General features: G+C 41.3%; 1 protein-coding gene across 1 annotated transcript in view; it reads right to left on the bottom strand.

Moving 5' to 3' along the window:
- Positions 1–22,509, bottom strand: part of agbl4 (AGBL carboxypeptidase 4) — a gene marked incomplete at both ends in the record, with an annotated part of 281,697 nt that overhangs the window by 245,027 nt on the left and 14,161 nt on the right. The window contains one exon of the mRNA XM_080505732.1: positions 12,031–12,155. Within this exon, the coding sequence (XP_080361858.1) occupies positions 12,031–12,155 (125 nt within the window). The remainder of the gene's footprint in view (positions 1–12,030; positions 12,156–22,509) is intronic.

Here is a 22,509-nt window from a genome sequence, read left to right as displayed (position 1 = left end):
GTTACAGGCTTACCCTCAAACGAAAGATTTCCTATTCATTACAGCCCATTAATACCTGAACACATTTAACAATCATGGCACACTGGCTGATAGTAAGACATTAAATTTAATTAGTTGTTTATTTTGCTGTAACTTATGCAAATTAATGTGCAGATTATAGTTCTTAAATTGAATCCCACAATGTACAATGCAAAAAAAAGTGTGTGTGTGTGTGTGTGTGCGTGTGCGTGTGCGTGTGCGTGTGCGTGTGCGTGTGCGTGTGCGTGTGTGTGTGTGTGTGTGTGTGTGTGTGTGTGCGTGTGCGTGTGCGTGTGCGTGTGTGTGTGTGTGTGTGCTCAAATTAATGAATTACAAAAAACTAAACGACAGTGTAGACAGACCTCCGACTGATGTAATAGCTCGAGAGATAGCATAGTATACGACTGAAGAAAAGAAGGAAGGAAGGAAGGAAGGAAGGAAGGAAGGGTATATTCTGATCCTTATTGTTGCAACACAATGACGGGGCCAGTTTATCCATGACCACTGTGGTGTCAGGAATTCCTTGTCTCACTTTTGTTGTGAAACAGTGTTCATCTGTTTGAGCTATTTCCATCTGATTCCTCTGTGAGCTTACAGGAAAGCATAGGTCCACTGCATCCCTGGAGATGCTAAATCACAGCATCAGAAAGACAAACAACATCTGTTTACTCTCAAACACTCTCTGGCAGATCTGCTGCCATGGTGGTGATATCACACATGCAGGCTGAACAAAGCAGTGAGGTATTTCCACCACGCTGTGATCCCCAGCCGGCCTTGTGTTTTAGAGAGAACGTCTATAAAGTTTACTTTGCTCAAAATCTTTGATAGGATGAGTCATCTGAGGGGGCAAAGCCAAGTTGTACATTTACACTGTGGAACATTTAAGCACTTATACAATTACAGAACCAATGCTGCTTACAAGCTGATGGAGCCAATTTCAGAAGTCAACTGCTGCTGCGCGAATGTGCAAATGTGTTATCAGTGCGCGCGTGTACACACGTGCGTGTGCGTGTGTGTGTGTGTGTGTGTACCTGCATGTGCCTGATCATTTACGCTGGTGTGCCCACCCATAGCAAGTTACTACCATGAGACATGAAACATTCATGGCAGATGTGACCAAGGCGTCTCAGAACAGGAAGTTGTATCCCCCTGAGGCTGACACACATGGTCGCTCTCTCTCTCTCTCTCTCTCTCGCTCCCTCTCTCAGTTTTGCTTTATTGACATTTGGCTTCTGAATATCTCCCTGCAAGAAGCAACAAAGAAGAAGGGAACACAAACACTCTGTCGTCGTGTATGACGGTGGGGAGCGTTGACTCCACCTACCCCAGGTGCCATCAAGAGACAGAGCTCCGCGTGAACCTTAGCCTTTTGCACATACAAACCACGTCTCCACGTCACAATGCACCCTATGAGTGTATCAGTAACTGAATATGAACATACTCACTTGCCACGAGATTGACTGAGAATATCTCCAGTCACAGCATAGTCTTTGTTTACAGCGTACCCCCCAGCAAATGAACCCCTCCCCAGTGTCACTGACAGCGCGTTGAGTAAAGCTTGACCGGCAGCCATAGTAGGATAGTGTCTTTCCCCAAAATCATGTTGCAACTCTCTTTCCGTTTTCTTGTTCTTCCGCTTCTAGCTTCACAAATACAAAACATAATTGAGATTAGACATTTTAAAGTATAGCCCAGAGAACCAGGGATTGCTTTCAAACAGTTAAGCACTACAAACAAAATATATATAATGCATAATCATCAAGCAGCAAGGGTAGACATTGTCTTGAAATGCCAAATGTAAGGTCACAATAAATTAACTCTGAAAAAACCTGTGCGATGACGTTCCAGTGATCAAACTTTGCTTTCAGTTTTACTGAAGCATAAATATCACGGTAGAATAGTAAAAATAAATGAGTGAGTAAATGAATGAACATATAAATAAATAAATAAATCATCGAAAATAACAAAGATGTCCTAGTGTTCAGCTTGATAAATTGGAGATAACCAAAAAAAAAAAAAAACAAACAACCCCTCACTTGACTAGAGAAATGGAGGATTTGGCGTAATGATACAACCTGCTGGTTGTTTCATGTGGCTCGACCACACATTTAAGTTGCTTTTCACACATATACATATTACATATCTCACATTCAAAAATGTCGGATCTGCGGGTAGCACAATACTGTGATTGTCCACTTTGGTGAACATAACATTAGACAGTCGAGTTGTATGTCTCTCTGGTGATTTGATTACATGAACACTAATTCGAGCCAGCAGTATTGAAATCAAATCAGTTACGTAATTTGGCTGCGTTTTAGATGGGGGATGAAACAATGGCAGGGTAGTCAGCTGTTATTACTACAGACTAAAAAACAGCAAAAATAATGTTTGACTGAGCCATACTGCATATTTGCTGCATGAATAAAGATGTTCAGTAAAAAATATCTATGGCAAAATGAGATGGAATAAAATATTTTGCTATCTTCTATTAAAGACGAGGATACCGATTAGCCATCCCACACTCAGATCAAATTCAAACTACAGTTAAACATGTGGACTTTGGCTCGAGGCCCCAAAGTCTCTGATGTATTATTTGTCCTATTAAAATTCTAGTAGAAGCAGAGTAGAGTTATAGCTCTGCGATGCGAACACAAAATGAAAGCTGAAAGTCTGATATTTCTAATGATGTGGTGTGTCAGTCACTATACTGTATACTGAATGAACGTTGAAGCCTCTTCAGTAAACGATAAGCACTGTGTGACCATTAATATCAGCCTGCCAGAAAAAAAAAGTATTGCATTCATTTAAGTGCATCAACCACAAGCTTGTACAAAGATCACTCATAAAACAGCATGTTCAATGTAGATTTAGATCATGTTTTGCTCTGACAAATGTGCATATAAAACAGAGATTTGTTAGAGGTTGAAATTTAACAGTGTTATCAAAAACAAGTTACAACATATATATAGAAATACAGAAAAGTGATGAATGCAGGGTGTTTAAAATAGATACAAGTCGCAGAAGTAACCACTTAAGTTGCAAAAGTCCTCCAACAAAGCAGTTGTAGAAACGTTTTTGTCTAGCTGACAATCTTCTACTCAACTTGTTCCCATTGAGGGTTGCTGGGCAGCTGTGTCACCTTCAACCCATGATGGGAATGGCAGGGTATACACTCTGGACAGGCCGCCATTCTGTCACAGAGCAAACCCAAAGAAAACAGACCATAAATTGTCCATAAATCATTCTTATGGACAATTTAAAGCAACCAATTAACCTCAAAAGGATGGAGTTGTTGGGAGAAGGTGGGAGAACACCAGATGACGTGTCCACACATGGGGAAAACATGCAAACTCCACACGGAAAGGAACCTAAACAATAGATATTGTCACTGTGAGGCAATTGCTCATATCACTATGTGACAGTGCAGCCCATCAAGCAAAGCCATGATTAAGTATTATTTTACCTAGTTGGTATAGTCATAATTCATCGGACACCCATGATAAACACATGCCGGCGAGCAATGTCTTAATTTAGACATTTAGTCGGACAGACAGCGAGACAGGCAGGCCGACAGACGCATAGATAAACAATGCATTACAGCGATGCAGGCATTCTCATCAGATGGTGCATATTAGAATAGTAAGTCGTCAGCAGGCTCCCAAAACAATAAAACAGCAGTCGACAGACAGCTTATCCCATCAGCACACAGTTAAATTACAGCCATCAGCATCCACCCCCCCGCCACCACCCCCCCCGCACCCCCCCTACTGGATCTAAACTCTCATCTCTCGCACCAGGAGAACAATCTGCAGAGTAATTAGCCTCCACCAACAGACAGTTACAGAGAGAAGGAGGACGTTTGGCTTGATTAAATTATTAAACCACACAAACAAAAACAAAAAAACAAAAGCAGCATCAAAGAGGCACCGCAGCTCTCCTTCAAAAGCTCCTCGCTGTTCCCTAAATACAGAATACAGAGAACGCGTTCTCCCAAGCCACTAGTTGGCATAATTGGCTAAATGTGTGCATTTGTGCATGAGCCTGCGTATGTGTTTGCTGTGATTGGATCCATTCCTCTGACTGCTGTCTTAACGGCAACATGATGCCAGGGACCCTCCGACTCCACCCCCTATACCAACAGACACACGCATTGCACGTTCACACATTAAACAATACTCTAATTACAACATTTATAACTCCCCCCTCGCCCCCTGTGTCTCCCCAGCCCCCAAACCACAAATCTGTGAATCTGGAATTGAATTTAGCCCAAGTTGAAGGCTGCGCTGGCATGAAAAGACTATTTGATTAGAACGGCAGTTGTTTCATTTGTGGTGCAGCAGATTGCAGAGCCTCTCTATCCGGTGTGCAATCTGTATTCATTACTCGGTGTAAAAGGATGATCCATGTCCTGACACCAGCCTCATCATTTCATGCAGATGCACAGCAGCTCCATGAGGCCCTTACCAAGTCACCATAAAATGCCTCCTGCTAAAACCTCAGCAATATTCCTCTCCTGCTTACCTCAATCCCTCTTTCCCACTAATTCGTTTCCACTTTTCTCAATGTTAATTTAATGACCCTTGCATCTGTCAATACGTTTTGACCGCGGGAGCCCACAGAATGGGGATGAATGGACGTTCACGCTTTCACAAAAAACTTGATCATGTAAAGTTGGGAAAAATGAAAGCTATAACAACTGATAAGGTATAATCAACATCTAATAAAGTTAAAACGAAATGCTTTAACATACTCATGAAATGTATTGGTTTTTAAGCCTGTTGCCTTCCTGACGCTAACGAAAGACGCACGGCATTTGAGACTGCGCTGTTTTGTTTTTTTGTGGCCTTTCATTTAGCGAGGATGAGCTGGTTGTAGGATTGCCTATTCCTCTGTGTGAAGTGTGGATAAATGAATGTATACAGAACGGACACATTTTTGTAAGCCTCTGGGAGAGAGAGGTGCCACAGAGCAGACTGTGGCCACGTTCCTCAGTATCTCACAGTTGTGAATTTTTTGCTGAGTCACAGCACACTGTCACAGTTTACACAAGATCAGGGTTCAAAAATGAATGTCTTACTATCTTTCTTTTTTTTGTTTGTTTGTTTGAAACCTTGTTTCTGTGTAGCTGAGACATTATGTGGAGCAGTAGTCGGTGAAAACCCCCGAAGGAGAGTAAAGATTCTTTCTGAGCCTTGATTCATGAGGTATGAGTGCACCTTGGCAGCACCTCCATCTGCCATACTGCTGGGCTCCAAGTGGATCACCCACTGGTGGCGATCCTGATGGGTACACGTACCAATTCATCAGCAGATGTTCTTAAAACCCTGATTCCATATCACCTGGTAAAGCTGCTTTCGAAAATATTGGAACTCAAAGTCAGCCAACTGCAATAGGTAGAGGTAACTGGGAGAGACATTTAATATATATTGCATTGTCAACACTACGTCTTCGAGAGAGCGAGCGCAGAACTATGCACAAGTCTGTTGTTTGAATGAAAATAATTTGAATGCCTGACTAAAAAAACTACTCTGCTTTTATTTCAAAACATGCCCTTAAGCATTATACCTCCTTTTAAAAAGTAAATCAAGCTAAAAATAGGGCCATGAATTCTGATAAGGAACCTTGCGTCAGCAGAGATAACCCAAGAAAAACTAATTTTGCTATCAGGGAGGCAATTTGCAAATCCATTATGGGCTGTTTTTATATCCCTTTGTTCATGTCATCATGAAGTGATCTGGGGAGCATCGGCTTTGACAATATGTGACAAAATGTGTGACTTAACAGAACAGGGTCACATATGATACTCTGCACCCCATGACACAATTGTCTGATGTATTATATGTCTTTTGAAATCACAAAAAATCTTACTGGAACTTCTTGCTCGGGTCTATAACTAGTCCAAAAACTTTCTGGACCTATGCAGTGTGTCGGAAGTGAATTAATCCCTCTGGCAATGTCACATCGAAGGGAATGTTAGTCTTCTGAAGACTGACGAGAGGAAGCTTATTAATGAACTTCCAAAGAAGAAGAGCACCATAATGATATGCCCATCTAACTTGTGCCATATGCTGCAGAGGCAGTGAAGAAAGTAAAGGCAATATATGGGACTAAAAATGAGAAAAGACACATGAGAACAAGCAGATATTTTAAAAAGTATTTAAGTGTCTGTGTCTTAAGAGTCTAGCCCAGGTCTAATCCAGCAAACCCGAAGCGGACACAATGTGGTTCCGTCACAAGAAACTGCCACCAACCAGCTGTCTGCCGTGGATACTTGTGGAAACGCTACGCCAGCAATGATTAGCCCTCATTCCTCCAATGGCGCTCACAAGAGACCCGTCTGTCCTCTTGTTCCTCTTTCACTGCTGAAGGACACCACAACTCAAACATGATAGCAGAGATGTGCAGGGAGCTCAGAGACGGAAAACAAGGAGGCAGTGGCAAAATAGATGAGGACGGAGTGTTGGGGGGAAGGAGGATCCCCCCAGACACTTCTGAAAACCTAAACATGAGGTGGAGCGGAGGTGAAGTCCAATGTGTTGATGCACACAGAAATGACAGAGACAGCCCTTTTAAGGCAAGTTCTGATAAGAACCTCCATTATCCAGGTTGGCATTGATGTTACACACAACCGGCGTCTGACTTCCCAGAACTGCTGTCAACATGCTCTACTTAAGATGGGAGGAAAATCTACTGCTTGCTCGCACAAGTGATGTCTCGGAAATACACCAGTCTTACTGCTCCTCCTATGCCCTGTCTTTCTGCATCTGTCTGTTCTTTATCAAAAAAATAAATAAAAAAATTCAAATAGCATTACATCCATTACTTTGCTCCTGGAGTGCCTGTCTCTGGGTCGTTCTCGTTGTCTTTGTCTGACTCACCTTTAATTCTTTCCAATGATTTATCTTTAAACCAATAAGTAAACTACATGTTTACAAAAGGGCACATTGTTAAAGCCAATTAGACATGCTCAGTGAGAGTGACTTTTACATAAATTGCTGGTTCATATTCTTTGGACTGCATTAGAAGTCTAAAAGTCGTACTCATTGATTAGGTGGGATGAATAAAGGACTTGACTTGTCGTAGTGTAACCGAGACAGCATCCATAATGGTTCTTTGACACTTTTGACATCGTGTTGAATGTTTTACTTGCTTTACGAAAAATTGCATAACAATGCTTAATTTGTTTAAGGAAGTATGGTCTGAAAAAGCATAGCGAGTGGCTCTTGAGGGATTTTTCGGAACACATGGCCTATTCTTCTTCTGTCCATCGTCTTTGCTGATTATGGAGAGTAACTGCCATATACTGTGCTTTCCCGGGACAAGTGAGGCTCACAAATCACCCCTGCAGCAGTTGAAGGAGTTGAAGGCACTTGGTGCAAGGTTTTACTGCCTGTCTTCTATGAATGGCTCCCCGAAGGCTCCTATGATAATAGCTCATAGCCGTGCCCTTCACGGAACCTGACATCAAGCACAACCCCTACAGCAGAATGGAAAGGCATATCAACTCACTCAATGGGGTTTCATATCAATACACCCACTGGTTTCTGATCATACCTCGGTGGAAGCTGGTAGGCAACAGTGGGGACAGGAACAGGCTTGTCGTGTTACAATTCACTCTGTTTGGACATAGGGGGCTAAACCTTTTTTTTGCAGAGCTGACATCTTGACACATTTTATTCAAAGTCATTGAGAAATGACTTCATGTACCAGCCAACTATAAAAACAAACTTTAATTATCTGAATATATTTTGGCTTGAAAGTTTAATATTTTTTTCTCACATGTCTTATTCATTTCCTTTGGATGGTAGAATGAGGTAAAGATTACAGGTAAAAACATAACCAGGAGTCCCATTTGTTGATTTCTTAGATTAACATGTAGTCCTACAGTGATTTTTGAGTACTAATCCAAAGAACGATTGAGACTCACACATCTGTCTGCACGGAAATGGGCAATACTATACAATATATACATGACTTTATAATTCTCAGCATTGAAGTCAAGATATTATAAATAAAAAAGTACTATTGTTCACAGATAACTAGCAATGATCCTCATCCCAAAGAGGGCATCAAATGCAGGGTACTCTGCCATGAAAAGGCTTTCTCTGGGCATGGCAAATAATATTGCGCGGTTGGAATGTTGAAGTAATGCAATCAACCATAAAGTATCTCGATAGGCCCTGGTTTCAGATATACATTTATCCTAAAGTGGTTTGCCAAGTTTAATGGCCTTCAACCACTCAAATGCAAGGCTGGCTTATGTTACAATGGTGTGTGCTCACCTCGACAAAGTTGGTCGGAAAGCAAGTAGTGATGGGAATAAGACAAGCTACAATAAATTAAATAAATAAATATTGACCTAAAACCAACTCTGGAGCCATCATGTACAGCTTGTCCCTTCCACGACAGTGTGTGTGTGTGTGTGTGTGTGTGTGTGTGTGTGTGTGTGTGTGTGTGTGTGTGTGTGTGTGTGTGTGTGTGTGTGTGTGTGTGTGTGTGTGTGTGTGTGTGTGTGTGTGTGTGTGTGTGTGTGTTGTATTGTTGCAGTGCTTCTCAGAATCCAGGTGGACTAGTCATACTGGGCCTTGTGATTACTTATTTTCTCTGATCTCACTTGTGATGGCACTTGTGTCCCATAATGGTGTTTCACCTTTACCCTTTTGATAAGCACCACACTATCTGGACATATGAGACTCTAGTTCAGTATGTACAGGGATGTATGGACTCATACCTGTTCATATTGAACTATAGTTCAATATGAAACCTTCTGGAACAAATGCTCTCTTTTTGCTGTCAACCTTTTTTTTTTGAGATAGTGCAATCTGTTACCTATTATTCTTAGCTTTCTCGTGCTCCGCTGCCTGCATCTCTCCTCTTGTTTTCTCTCGGTGCATCACTATTTATTTTTCATTCTTCCATCTTTTCGTGTGTACGTAACTTTTCTGGGTCTTCAATATGCCTGGACTGTAAAGTCACTGTTTACTAACTGAAATGCACAGGTTTGATTGGTAATGAGTTCTATCACACAGAGCGTTAACTGCAGTTGATAGTGGTGTGTGTGTGTGTGTGTGTGTGTGTGTGTGTGTGTGTGTGTGTGTGTGTGTGTGTGTGTGTGTGTGTGTGTGTGTGTGTGTGTGTGTGTGTGTGTGTGTGTGTGTGTGTGTGTGTGTGTGTGTGTGTGTGTGCTCAGCCAATGTAGAACTACTGTGACAAACAGAAAAGCTGCAGCAGCTGAAGTAGGATTGTCCCATCAGGATTTTAATTTTTATACTCCTGTTTTGGCTGCAGGTCAAAAATAACCTGTCTGTATGGAACACAGTCCACCTGTTAATGACGTCTGATCTGCACCAAGAATCTTAAGAATCATTATTGGGGTTGATTATCTATGAGCCGAAATGTAACGGATATTGCTTTTCTATGCCGCACATGAAATGGAGAGGATGGTGGCATCACACCAAGAGGATTCTGGGGCTTTTCTGTGTGGTGTTTGCACGTCATAATGCTCTGACGAGACTATTAAGTGGTCAGTCTGTATATTTTCATACCGGTTCTGTGATTCCCCGGCCACCTGTTGGAAAAGTACCCGGCATTGACTGTCCTTGGCGGGGGGCAAGCCAACACAGTGAACATGGTCACCGAGGATGTTGTTATTAGTCGGCATGTCCTGTTCTTAAAATATTAAGAAATACAAACGGCATGCTTGTTTGTACTGACTGACAAACATATGCACACACACACAAAAAAAGATTGTGGCTCCAGGTGGTCAACTCAAAACTCAAAGCAGCTTTTATTTAGTTAGTTTGTTTTTTTGTTTTTTTTTTGTAAATAGTGGCTTTTTTCTAGAGAAAACAAGCAAGGCCAAAGCAAAATCTCAAATGAGTCCATGGTCGCAGTCACTGCAAGCAACGTAACCAGAATTGCTCTTGGCTTTTTGAGGTAAGTGAGTGGTTCGATAAACACAAAAACGGAAGGACAAAAAAAGAGACATTCATCCATCCAGCCATCCATCATAACCCGTGCTACGGTGAAGCCAATTTCCACAAAGCTGCTAAGCTGATTGAGGCAGACCAAATCTGTTTCACCAGCTTACATTCCTTCAAAATGGCCATCTCACTTCCAATATCACGGGCTTTTACTGTTCCCCATTCCCTTGGCTCAGGCTGAGAGTTAGCAAGGCTTAGCTGGATGAAACACTCCAACAGTCCAGTTCTTCCCTGGAACCCACTGATATCTCTATAGCACAGCTTCTCCCCCATACTGTAGCTACAGTTAGTTGCTTTATTTAATCATGCTATTATGCTATGACTATTTAATTCCGCTGCTTTCTCTTTTGTTTCATATCACAATATAATAATGTAGCAGTCATGAAGATGTGGACGTACAATTTCCGTGAATGCTGACAGGTCAGTCATACACAATGTTATCGCAATATCTCTATATGCAAACACACACCCTGGCAAGCTGTAAACGGGCAGCACTTAACTACAATACTTTCTACTGGAGTAGATAGAATTCACAAAGTGTTTTTGCACAAGGAAAGTGGGCAGATAGCCAGATAAGAAAATGTTTCCTAAGGACAAAACACTTTTTTAGGGGCCTTATAGAGTGCTATAGAAATGTAGTTTTTTGTCACCTGCGAGCTACCCTGGCTACTGTGGACACCGTACGGTAAGTATAAATCTTTAGTCAAGAATGTGTACATTGACCTCCTGCCTCACTCTCTCCCTCTCTCTCTCTCTCTCCGCCTCTCTTTCACGCGTTTTTCTGTCATTTTGCCACAGCAGCAAATATCCTGTTGGTCGGGCTGCAGGCTGTTGGTGCTGTTCTATCTGGCCCTGGGATCGATCCGGCTCCAAGCCGAGGCCTCCCATTCATCTCAGTGCCATAAAATGTGATTAGTGCTGACTACAGCACTGCAGGGAGATGGGCTGATAGGCCTGATAGCCTCAGATAGGCTGGGCTGGACACTCCACAGGAAGACGGCAGCAACAGCATGCTGTGAATCCATTCTTACTGTTTCTTTCTTTCTTCCTCTTTCTCTATCTCTTGTTTGCTTTTTTGCTTGCATTCTCCTTCAATGTCCTCTACATTTCCACATCCATCTTTAGATGTGACCGTCGTTAAACTGTCTGTCTCTGAGTTGCTTTCTAATTCCTTCTGACATGCGCTCCTGTGCTATTAAAAAAAAAAAAATACACAGCAGCAGTCACACTTAAATGCCAATATAATCAAATGAACGTTCTTTTTATCTTGGAATGGTAAATTCTTCCAATAGAACAACGCCCCCCCTACCCTTGGAGCCAGGCTCACTGTATCCACATGCAGTGTATCTCTGTGGCACGTGACCACCACTGTCGCCCAATCACAGGCTCTGAGATGCCAGTGGCATATCAAGTCGGGATGCTGTGGCAAAAAAGTGGGCTGAGAAACAGAATATTCCAGCTGTGAGGAGAAGCAACTTTGGTGGTTTTGTTTAATAATCTTGAGATAGTTTGTATTATGCATATGTAAGGTATTGTATTTTAACACATTATAGGTAACATCTTCCGATGACCAGAGCTCTGTTGACTTGTTTCTATCATACGTGATGCTTCAAACACAAGTAAATAGGCTTTCATTAGGCTAAGCTCCTGGTCGAGGGAAGGCATCTCAGGGTACAGCTGCTACTACGTTGATTGCTGACTCAAATTGTCGGATAAAAGCTGGAATTTATAAAGATTTCCATTGACAAAAATATATAGTTGTGTGGCTGTTGCCCACAGGCAATGTGCTGAGAGTGCACAGTGCATTACTGAAGTTAAAATGGAAGAAGTGAAGTTGGAAAAGCTGACCTCGGTCAGTAATGATGCACAATAGCTTTGATGAGGTTGCTGGAGTTCTGAATTTAGCGTTTACTATAATCGGTATTTTTTTTTTTTACACTGAACAGAAAGCAAATGTATTTTGTTTGATGTGCAATAAATAAAGATTATCAACACCGTAGTAAAGCATACGAGTCCACAGCGTACTGACCTGCGTCTCCCGGACGTTCTCCACCGTAAAGTTGAACCAGACTCTGAAGCGAGGGTTGCAGGTGTCGGGCCGAATGAAGAGGTCAAACTCAAACTCACTGATGTAGTCAACGCGGCCCAGATTCCCTGCAGTGAACATGACACAACGATTCATGAGCAAGTTGTAGAACAAACAAAGTATTTCACAGCATGATCATAATGATCTATTTCTTCTGCAATGCTTGAGGTCCTCGATGGTCTCACAGCTTTTTAAAAAAGAAAGCAAAGTAATCACGTGACAAAACATTCATGCAGTAAATCTCTATTTAAATGTAGTTTTAAAGTTGAGTAGAAAAGTGTCTCCACTGATATAATGCAAATTATAGCTTTTAAAATAGAGCCAGGTTTGGGCTCTTCCTGTAAGGCGCTTCAATGTTGTCACCCAGCCCAGTTTATTGTCAATATGTACCCGCAGATACTTATACTCCGTCACAATGTCCACACTGGCTAATCATATATGGCCTTTGCTGTTGTTTCATCCAAATAAGATCTACATGTATAAAGAGCATAGGTGTAAAACACACTGACAGAAATACAATTTCAAAACCAATTACAACCAAGGAAAGGTTTGACAAGTAATCATTTCATTAACTTTTCTGTTAATCGTTTCTCTATATTAGATGTTGTTTGGATATAAATAACCAAGGCATAAACAAGACTATACTTATATCTTGTCACTGATTAATACATGTGAAGTCGCTATACCTGAAGCCACAAAGAACAGCTATGGTTTCTGCATTAAAAGGCTAAATTATTTTAAAACTGTTTGCCGATGAGGTCCAAGACTGACCAATATTATTGCATCACTGTCATAATGTTATCCTTATTTTTTCTGCACTTGTGAAGCTCTTAAGCTCAAGTATTTGTAAAGAGCAGCATGATGAATGAAAAGGCTATTCGAGGGACATGTTCTTGTTGTCCATATCTGGCAACACAATAACACTATTGAGGGGGGAAAACACTGATGATCAGAACAAGTATAATTAATCCAATGGGAACTATTTCTCAACGTCCAATTCGTATAGCTGCCTAAAAGACGGTTCAGTGTTAACTGACTATGTGACAAGAATTCTAAATTCAGGACTTGTCTGTATCATGTGACTCATATGGATGTGGACAATATAACTCCTGTGGTTAAATTAATGACAGAATTGTTATGAAACTGAGCCTTTTAGTAGGTCACTGTAAGTCACTACAAGACCAGCAGCTGTTCAAGAGGCAAGTTTTTTGGGGAAATCTGGGTAAACCGTAAGGCTCAACCTCTCACAACTCCACAACAGGGCATTGGGATACTGTTGAGCACCTGGAGACAGGTAGTGAGACACACACACACACACACACACACACACACACACACACACACACACACACACACACACACACACACACACACACACACACACACACACACACACACACACACACACGCAGCTGATTATAGACAGATGGGCTAACTACCACACTGTCAAAGTAGATCCCTCTCCTTCTGTCATCAGACAGCTAATCCACAAGTCAGCCCACCACCCGCACACACTACTCGCACCACACGAACGCACACATGCATACACACGTTTGCTATGCTAAGCTGAAACTATCCACAGAGGTGCGATCATACTTTATATAGGACTACAGAAAACTACCAGGTGCACTAAAATATGAACACCATCAGTGGTTTAACTTCTGTCTTATTTATGCTTTTATTTTTGTCACCACAAGACATTGAAAGGCAATGCACAGGCAGTAAGAAAGAAATAGCAAGGAGTTACTGTGTAACAATAAACCAGTGAGTGATCGTTTTTATATTTGAAGCCTGCACACAAACATTTTCCACTAATGCTAAGTGACATCTTATTCAATCACGCCGGTGGTTGAGGGAAAAAAAGAAGCCCCGATTAGATTTGACTGTGTAGAGCTGAAACACAGTTGAGAACTGTTGTACATATTGTTACTTGTATATGTTCCACAACTTATTCGCCACAGTCTGCTGATGCTGAATTCAAGATAAGTAAACAACTTAAGACAATAGCATCATACAGATAATGAGAAAGGTTCCGGTGTGGTCATTGGGACAGACAGAGGCAGTGAGTTGTGTGATTGATAAAGTGCCATTAATGGGTAATATGTAATCAAAACTCACTTTATGTGTATATTTGCATCTGATGTGATCCCATAAAGCAGCTTTACAAAATTACATATGTTGCTTAACCCGTTTAAATCTATGGAATGGACAAAATAATACCTCTGCAATGCAGTTAATTTTGAAGAATTTGTGCAAACTGCAATCTCAAATCTTTAATAGTTGTCTATGCAGGTACATATACTGTAGTTAAAATACATTTCTCTGGCAGATTAGTAAAGTCAATGATTACTACCCTTAGAAAAGGTGAGCTATTGAATGGTAAGAACAAGGTCCAAGCCATCAACATGTATGCACTACGTAAGAGCGGACACGTGACTGGGCACAGACACAGATTTAACTGTTAACACACTTTAATGAGCGGAAAACCTGCCTGACCTGGACAACAGACAAGTTTTCCTGGCAAATTCCAAGCTGAGCGGACACGAAGACAGCCAAAATACTTGGGCTGGACCGGATGATTCGAATACTCAGACGTTGTGGTGGTGTCAGGTGATTAGTTTTGAGATCTGAATAATTGCCACTTCCCCGCAGCACAGTGCTGCTCTGTGTGAAGCTCCCCTCCGTCAGCCCCCGTGATTTCCGCATTGCGTGTCCGCAGACTGTGGACGGGCCGCGGGTGCTGCACGATTGCATCCATACTGCACTCTGGGTTCACTTCCTTCCTTCTGTTCAACAACATAACGTAACTATCCCAAAACCATCAACAGCTTCTGCTGCCCAGCGTTCTCCATCTTTCATAAAGTAGTTTATGTTTCACTTCAGGAGTTTTGAGCCGTCTGGCTCTTCATTCGCTTTTAAATTGTGATTATTCACACGGGGAGAAGGAGGATCTCCTCACACAAGCGCCAAGTCGGCTCTGGCACATGCGCAGTCGGCACGCACAAGTGGTGCTGCCAAAAAAAAAAAAAAGATATATATATATATATGTATATATATATATATACAAATACAAATACATAGGAAGGAAATTAACAACATATAATTTCAAAGAAAAAGACAATTAAACTGATTGATTTGAATCGGCTCGCTAAGAAGTAGAAGCAGGCATGCATAAATTGGCTGTTGGACTGTTTGGCAATGCAATCCCAAGCCATTGAAACTGGATAAAGCCCAGAGGCAGAGGGTTGAACCAGGCCCAGCTGTAGCTAGCAAGGACTGACAAAGAAAGAAGACAGACTATTGGGAAGCACCTGTTCCAGACAGATGTGACATTGAATCGATCATCTCTCAAATTCACATCAGAGCTATTCGTAGAAGCTTAACAGAGCCTATTGGAATACGTTGATAAGGCCTCCAAAAGGTCATCTCTGTAATCAGCATCGAAGTGATCTTAACGATAAATGAGATAGCAATAATGCTAACCACTGACAGAGGACACTTTTAAATCTTTATTTGGGAAACACGTTTTAAAAATTCATCCAGCAGATGCTTTTAAACTATCATCCAAGCAGTCAAAGCATTTTGGCTGCAATTATAACCTGAACATGATGTATTTCTTTCTTACGGCTGACAAGTGAAAGCTGTGTCAGACCAGATACCAAGAAACAAGCATAATGTAACAATTTTTTTTTTTAAATGTACTCAGTACTTTAGATGATATTAGATGATGATTTTTTTAAACTGATTTTGATATCATAGTTAAAGTGCTCATGAAACCCTATTTCATGTTAATTATATAATTTTTCCCCCGTAAAAAGTCACAGTGAAAGGTAAATGTGCCTCTTTAGACGCACATTAGAATGTTGACAAATTTACCCTTTTTACAATTATGTGCTGTTGAAAAGCGAATCCTCTCCTGATGATGGGGGCCGAGGGTCTTGCTTCGAGACCCCTGCGGCATGTTTTTTTTTTGGACTGTGGGAAGACTGTGGGAAGCGTAGTACCCAAAGGAAACCCACAGACACACAGAGAGAACATACAAACTCCACACAGAAAGGACGGCGGCTGGTGTTTGAACCAGAACCTTCTTGCTGTGAGGTGAGAGTGTTCACTGTGGAGTTTGGGATATGGGTGAGAGGAACATCTACTATCATAAAATATCTGACCAACCACTCTATATTCTGTAGTTTCTCGCTGTCAGCTGGACACATTCACATGTCCTTGACATGGTATTCTTTTTTTTTTTTTTTAAACATTCTACAACTTCAGCTGAACAGTATGAAATGTCTGAAAATATCTCTTTCTTCGATTTGCTGTGCATCCATGACTGTTTTGATGCCGGGCAAGTGTTCTTGACGTGACGTCACAGCTAAGATAGTGGCGGTTCAGAACGCTCCCCTTGTGGCACTTGAGAATCCCAAAGTCATTTCACTAATTTTTCGTAGGTGGTTAGTGGATGACAGCAGTATGACAAAAACCTGAGTTTTTTTTTTTTTTTTTTCGCAACAGAAAAGATCATAAGTGGCTTGTTGTGCTGCCACAGCTTCAAGCTTCAGGTTACTTTCAATGAAAGTCTGAATAAAGACTAAAAAAGTCCATAGGAAGGAATGCAAACATTTAATCTAGTTTTTGGGGAGTAATCTTATAGCTTAAAGACTGAAAGTATATATAGTTGTTTGTTTCTTATTCAAAGAAATATGTATATTCTCTTGAATAAAAATTAAACTAATCAAATCACACAAAACATCATGGAAGGAAACTTGGTTCTAACTTCATCAAAAAATAATAAGATTCATAACAAGCCTTTAAAAAAAAATATCAATACAAATTCGATAATAACAGTATTCTGTTATGTGTAATATGTTTCTCTAATGATATTCCAGGTCATTTTGACTGTTGAAAAAAGAACTAAAGTTAAAATCACTTGCCGATTTGGAAAAACTTTAACGGTATAGACCAAGCAGAGATCCCAAAAAATATTTGTTTGTTGCTGCTTGTGAATACTATGGCATGGGGTGGCAACAGAGAGTCGACATGGACGGCTGGGTTATTGAACCTAATGCTCGAAGGCCTAAGGTGAGAGATAGGTGCAGCCTCAAGGTTAGAATTACATGTTCAGCGCAGAGAGCAGTGTGGATATGACACCCCATTGATTCCCGTTTTAATTTTATGGTGGGTAACTCCAGATTCACAGGCAATGGTAGCCCGGTAGCCTGACTCCTTTAATCAATCCCACATCATTCAGTGTTTATTAATGAAAGCCAGTTGATATTTCTGGAAAAAGTACTGAAGATAAATTAGATAAAGGTGGAATGAGTGATGCTTTGGCTGCACTATATTGAACAGAGATTCACAGCTCACAAGATTTGTCAAGTATTATTTATGTTCTTCATGGAGCAGACAGATTGTATTAGTGTAAGATCGGCTAATGAACTACGCACTGAGCGAAGACGAGAATGCAGAAAACAGACCATATCTAGTCCTTGAGATCTCTTGCATAATTCCTCTTGAGTATCATCTCTCTCCATATTCCTCTTCAGTGATGTCTTTGCAGGTTATGTGGAATATCAATCTTTGGACTTGAGGGAAAACTACTGCAGCATTCAGATACTAACAAATCTGTGTTCAATGAGGATTTTAGCCTCACCCTTTGTGCAGCCAAACAAAACATGTTTGCTCGTACCGAACAAAAAATCTTCATGCAACAGCCTCTCCTTGAGGAGAACCCTGAACAAACCTCTCTGCCTTTTTGGATATTTGTCTGACTTTCTCTAATACTATTCTCCTCTGGGCCTCACACACTCACAAAGCCATGAAAACAAACAAAATGTGAAAGATTTTCCAATAGAGGTCAGAATTGTCCAACACTATATGTTGCTTCTGAAAGGAAAGTGTCAGTAAAATGGGTATGAAACCTGCATCATTGCACTGCGCCATTGGGAAGTAAACGGGCTGCAAACATGAGTTGGCCGAGGGGACAGTGAGCGAGTGAGTGAGTGAGTGAGTGAGCGAGTGAGCGAGTGAGCGAGTGAGTGAGTGAGTGAGTGAGCGAGTGAGTGAGAGAGAGAGAGAGAGAGAGAGGGGGAGAGGGAGAGAGAGAAGGCTGGCGAGGGAGCAGAAGAACCTGGCTAATGTAATCCCATTACGGAGGTACAAGAGGGAGCAGTCACAGTGCTCAGCCCACACAATGGGCAGGCCTGCAGCCTGTCGCTCTCCACTGGATGGATAGTTCCTGCCATGCAGATGGATCATCGTATAGCAGCAGGTCTGCCGGCCTGCCTCAGGCCTTAAGCGGAACTCGCTCACACAACCACACGTTAGAATAGTAATGTGCAGTTGTTTCAAAAATGAAATAGACTGCGGGTTTAAAATGCTTTGCACTTAGCAAAAGGTGCAAAAGTTAGTTTTCAGTGACCACGTTAAATCAGCTTAATGTGTCATAATACAGACAATAGTAAACAGAAATAAAAATTACAAAATTGTTGTGTTTTATACATTGATCATGTTTAACACAGTTACCAGTTGTCTCGAGTAGTCTGATTGAACAGATATCTGTGCATTCACACAGGCACACACCAAATTTTGAACCTATCCAATTAAAGACAACTCTCACAATCTGTGCATATATACACACACCCATGTCAGATAATACAATCAATTTTCTTTTGGCTGGCATAGACAAGGCCCACTATTGCATTTAGAACAAGACGCCACATCAAAAGAGGTCTGTGACTGCTGAGGGAGACCAGCCAGGCACCTTTTTAAACTTATTTTTTGTCGTGTTCCATTTCATTATTGGAAAACACATCAGTTTTCCCCCCAGGCTGCTCTGCGGTGTGAGGAGGATTCCTGGACACAGAAGAGGGGGACTGATAAAGATAGAATTGATTCCAGCCAGCAGCAGCGCCAGCCATAGTGAGGGGGACTCAGTTTAGACCTGCAGCTAAACGTCTGGCGCTCGCGCTCGCTCGCTCTCTCTCTCTCTCTCTCTCTCCTCTCTCTCTCTCTCTCTCTCTCTCTCTCTCTCTCTCTCTCTCTCTCTCTCTCTCTCTCTCTCTCTCTCTCTCTCTCTCTCTCTCTCTCTCTCTCTCTTCTCTCTCTCTCTCTCTCTCTCCTCTCTCTCTCTCTCTCTCTCCTCTCTCTCTCTCTCTCTCTCTCTCTCTCTCTCTCTCTCTCGCGCTAAAGGCAAGTTGTCACCGAGGCAACATCAATCTCCTGCTTCATGACTTCTCAAAGCATGCCTTCTCCCCCTGATGCCTATCACTTCATCTGCAGGCAAGATTAAAGAGGTCCACCCCTAAGTTTCTAAAATCTAACCACATAACAAATATAGCAAACCGCAGTCCACCCAATGAAGTGTAAAGGATAGTTTTCAATATTTTGAGCTAAATAACGATTACAAACTTATGAATATATCTTTACCTGCCATCCTTATCAGTAGTGGATTAGTATTACTGTGTCTTTACAGTATATAAGAAACTACAGCTAGCAGCTGTTTAGAACAAAGCAACATAAAGATTATAAATATGAGAACGCATATGACCCGGCTATGGCAAATGGTGTAAGTTTCTACTATTATTTATCCAGTTTGGTCTCAGAGTGCTTTGGGGCAAGTTGCAGAGGACAGAGATGTCTGGGGCCTTCTAGCTCTCTGGCCTCTCTGGTCATTGTGACCCATTCAGACTCAGCAGGAAAGAAGCTGGCTGGCTGGCTGGGCTGGCTGGCTGGCTGGCTGGGCTGGCTGGCTGGGCTGGGCTGGCTGCCTGAAATTGGAATATCCCCAACATAGGAAAGACACTTTTCAACCAAAACCACAACTGGAAACAGCCCAATGCAATGCCATATTATGAGGGCATTTGCTTATACATTTTGGTCCATGAGAATGGTTGTGCCTGCCAGCATTTTGCAAATTTTTGACAAGTTGATTCATACAAAAAAAAAAAAAAATGAATGCAACTTCCTGATGAAGCAGCATAGGGGTGCTTAATCCCTATGGAAAGCACTGTCAGCACTATATAACCAAACCCTGAACTGAGTAAAATGTATTTTAATTTCTGTAATATAAGAAGAAGCCTTTTTCTGCTACAGCCACACATATGTGTTACTTGGGGACTTTAGTGAAAATAATCTTAATATACAACAAAACCGGGATAAGCACAGACAATAAAAAGGGACAATAAGGGAAAAATCATATTGTTATGAGTCCCTCAATGCTCCAGTGAGCGCCTCGTTTCAATATAGATGAAGAAAGCTGGGCCCGAGGACAGCGGTGAGATATGCAGACAGCCCACACATATCTGATGATGTACAGGACTGCCTGTACATTTTAAAGAGAACACATTTTCTAGCAAGCTTCTTTTTTTTTTTTTTTTTTTTTTTTTTATAATGTTTTTTCCCCCCTTTCTAAAAGCCCTGGAGCTAGGCTAGTATGCTCCATCTGAAGCGGTTGGTGTAGTAATGGGTCATAGTGATGCATTCAAACTGGGACTGGCTTAATTGTATTATCCATCTCATCCAGACAGTGCTTTAGGCCCACAGCTCTGGACATGCACTGTCAGACACTCAGTATTATTACCGGGAAGTGAACCATGAGGAATTACAATCTTCACTTTCATCTGTTCCTCAAATATTAAATGGCAAAGTTAGCTAGTTGAATGGTGCTTTTATCAACATTTCATGCGCTGGCATTACTGGGTTCTCATCTTCTCTGTCACTTCATAATTGTTCTTTTGGTGTGGACTTTGTGTTGGCGGCCACTGAGTAAATTCAAGTCAGTTTCAATTTTCCATCCTATCTTTTAAACAAGTTTATTATGCTTAGCCCTACAAAGTCTGAAGACAGAGCATGTGGCACAAAGGCAGATTGAAAAGTGACCAGGTCAGCTCTTTGTTGTTCCATCTTGTTTGGTGTCTTTTTTTTTCTTCTTCTCCAGCTCCCCTCCTTCTACTCTATTCTGTTCTTTCTTTTGTTGTTATAACTCCCTACTTCCTTTCCTCTCCTCCTCGGCAGCTGCTCCAGTGATGGAGGAGAGTTTTGAGATAAAAGTGGAGGGAGCAGAGGAGTCATTCGCAAGCCTAAGGCAAGGAGAAGGTCAACAGGCCTGCTAAGAAGGGGCTGTTATCATCTTGGTAACATGTTATCGGAGAGCCTGCAGTAGTGTTTATTTACAGTTATTGCTCCCTCTGGGTGCACACTTCAACGCCTGGGGCTGATTGCTCTGTAATGAGTTCAGGAACACAGGGAGTCGATGCAAGAAAAAAGGGAAACAAGGAGGCAAGAAATCACTTGCCAATAACCAATAGGTCACTGAGGGAAGAAAAAAAACCCAAAGAGGAACAGAAAACCTTGGTCAGTGAAAATACAAGGCATAAATAAATATAGACACAAATTCCTTGCAGCATCTATTTCTTACTTTTCTAACAAATAATTCATTTGGAATTCTTGTTTTAAATTAGGTATAACTTCAGTTAATCCTATATAGCAGTGATTGAATGTTGGACCTGAAGTTGGCTGCATTCAGCTTGAATTTCAATGCTTCTTAATTTCCATTCATCCTGTCCAGAACCCATCTTGTATTTTAATCTGCTTAAAGATGCTTTATTTTCTGCATTCACGCAGTTGACCAGCTCATGTTGCTTTGAAGTTGCTGCAGGGCTTGGAAAGCATAAATAAGAACAAAGTCACTTCCTTGGAAAAAAAAAATACATGCAACAACAAATCAGAGTTGCATGTACAGGTCATTAAAACATTTTTTAAAAATCCTTCAAATGCTAAAAGAACAACAGCGACACAGTTTAAGTTAGCATGTCACACTACGGGCGTCTGTCGAGGAAAGAAAACGTATGTCTAAGAGTCTAAAAGATGACAAGCTGGAGTTACATCATGCATAGTACAAACATACACATACAACATTTTGGCGCAATCGAGAGGAAATCTCCCGTCATTGAGCAGCAGTTCAATCTAGGAAATCAGACTGGAAATGTTGTTACTATCAGTAAAACATAAAATGCAAGGAAAAAATGTAAACAAAAAAGCTGTGCAAAATACCATTTCAAAAAGGCTTGGCAGGAGATCAAGGCATCTTTCAGCAAACTGTTTGCCAGGCACTGCACACAATCAATGCGCAATTAGGAGACATTAGGATATAACCGACTAAATATATAGAAGACAAAGTCAGCAGAAATATAAATTCAGTTTCTTTTTTGAAGAATATACCATTAAAGCAAATCCATGCTCTGACAACCTAATCCCTTTTCATACCATCAGACATGGAAGATTATGACACATAATTTGGTATTTAATTGAGACAGAATTCCTCAGGAAATAGGAACACAGGGCTGGTTTGAGATGAAGTTTATGTCACACGATTTCCCACAACACCATGATGCAGAAGGACAACGTTGTCTTCTGGTATTGTCGCAT

Source organism: Blennius ocellaris, assembly GCF_963422515.1.
Source record: "Blennius ocellaris genome assembly, chromosome: 12".
NCBI lineage: Eukaryota > Metazoa > Chordata > Actinopteri > Blenniiformes > Blenniidae > Blennius > Blennius ocellaris.
The sequence above is the reverse complement of the archived record's forward strand: the minus strand, read 5'-3'. Positions and strand labels throughout refer to the sequence as shown.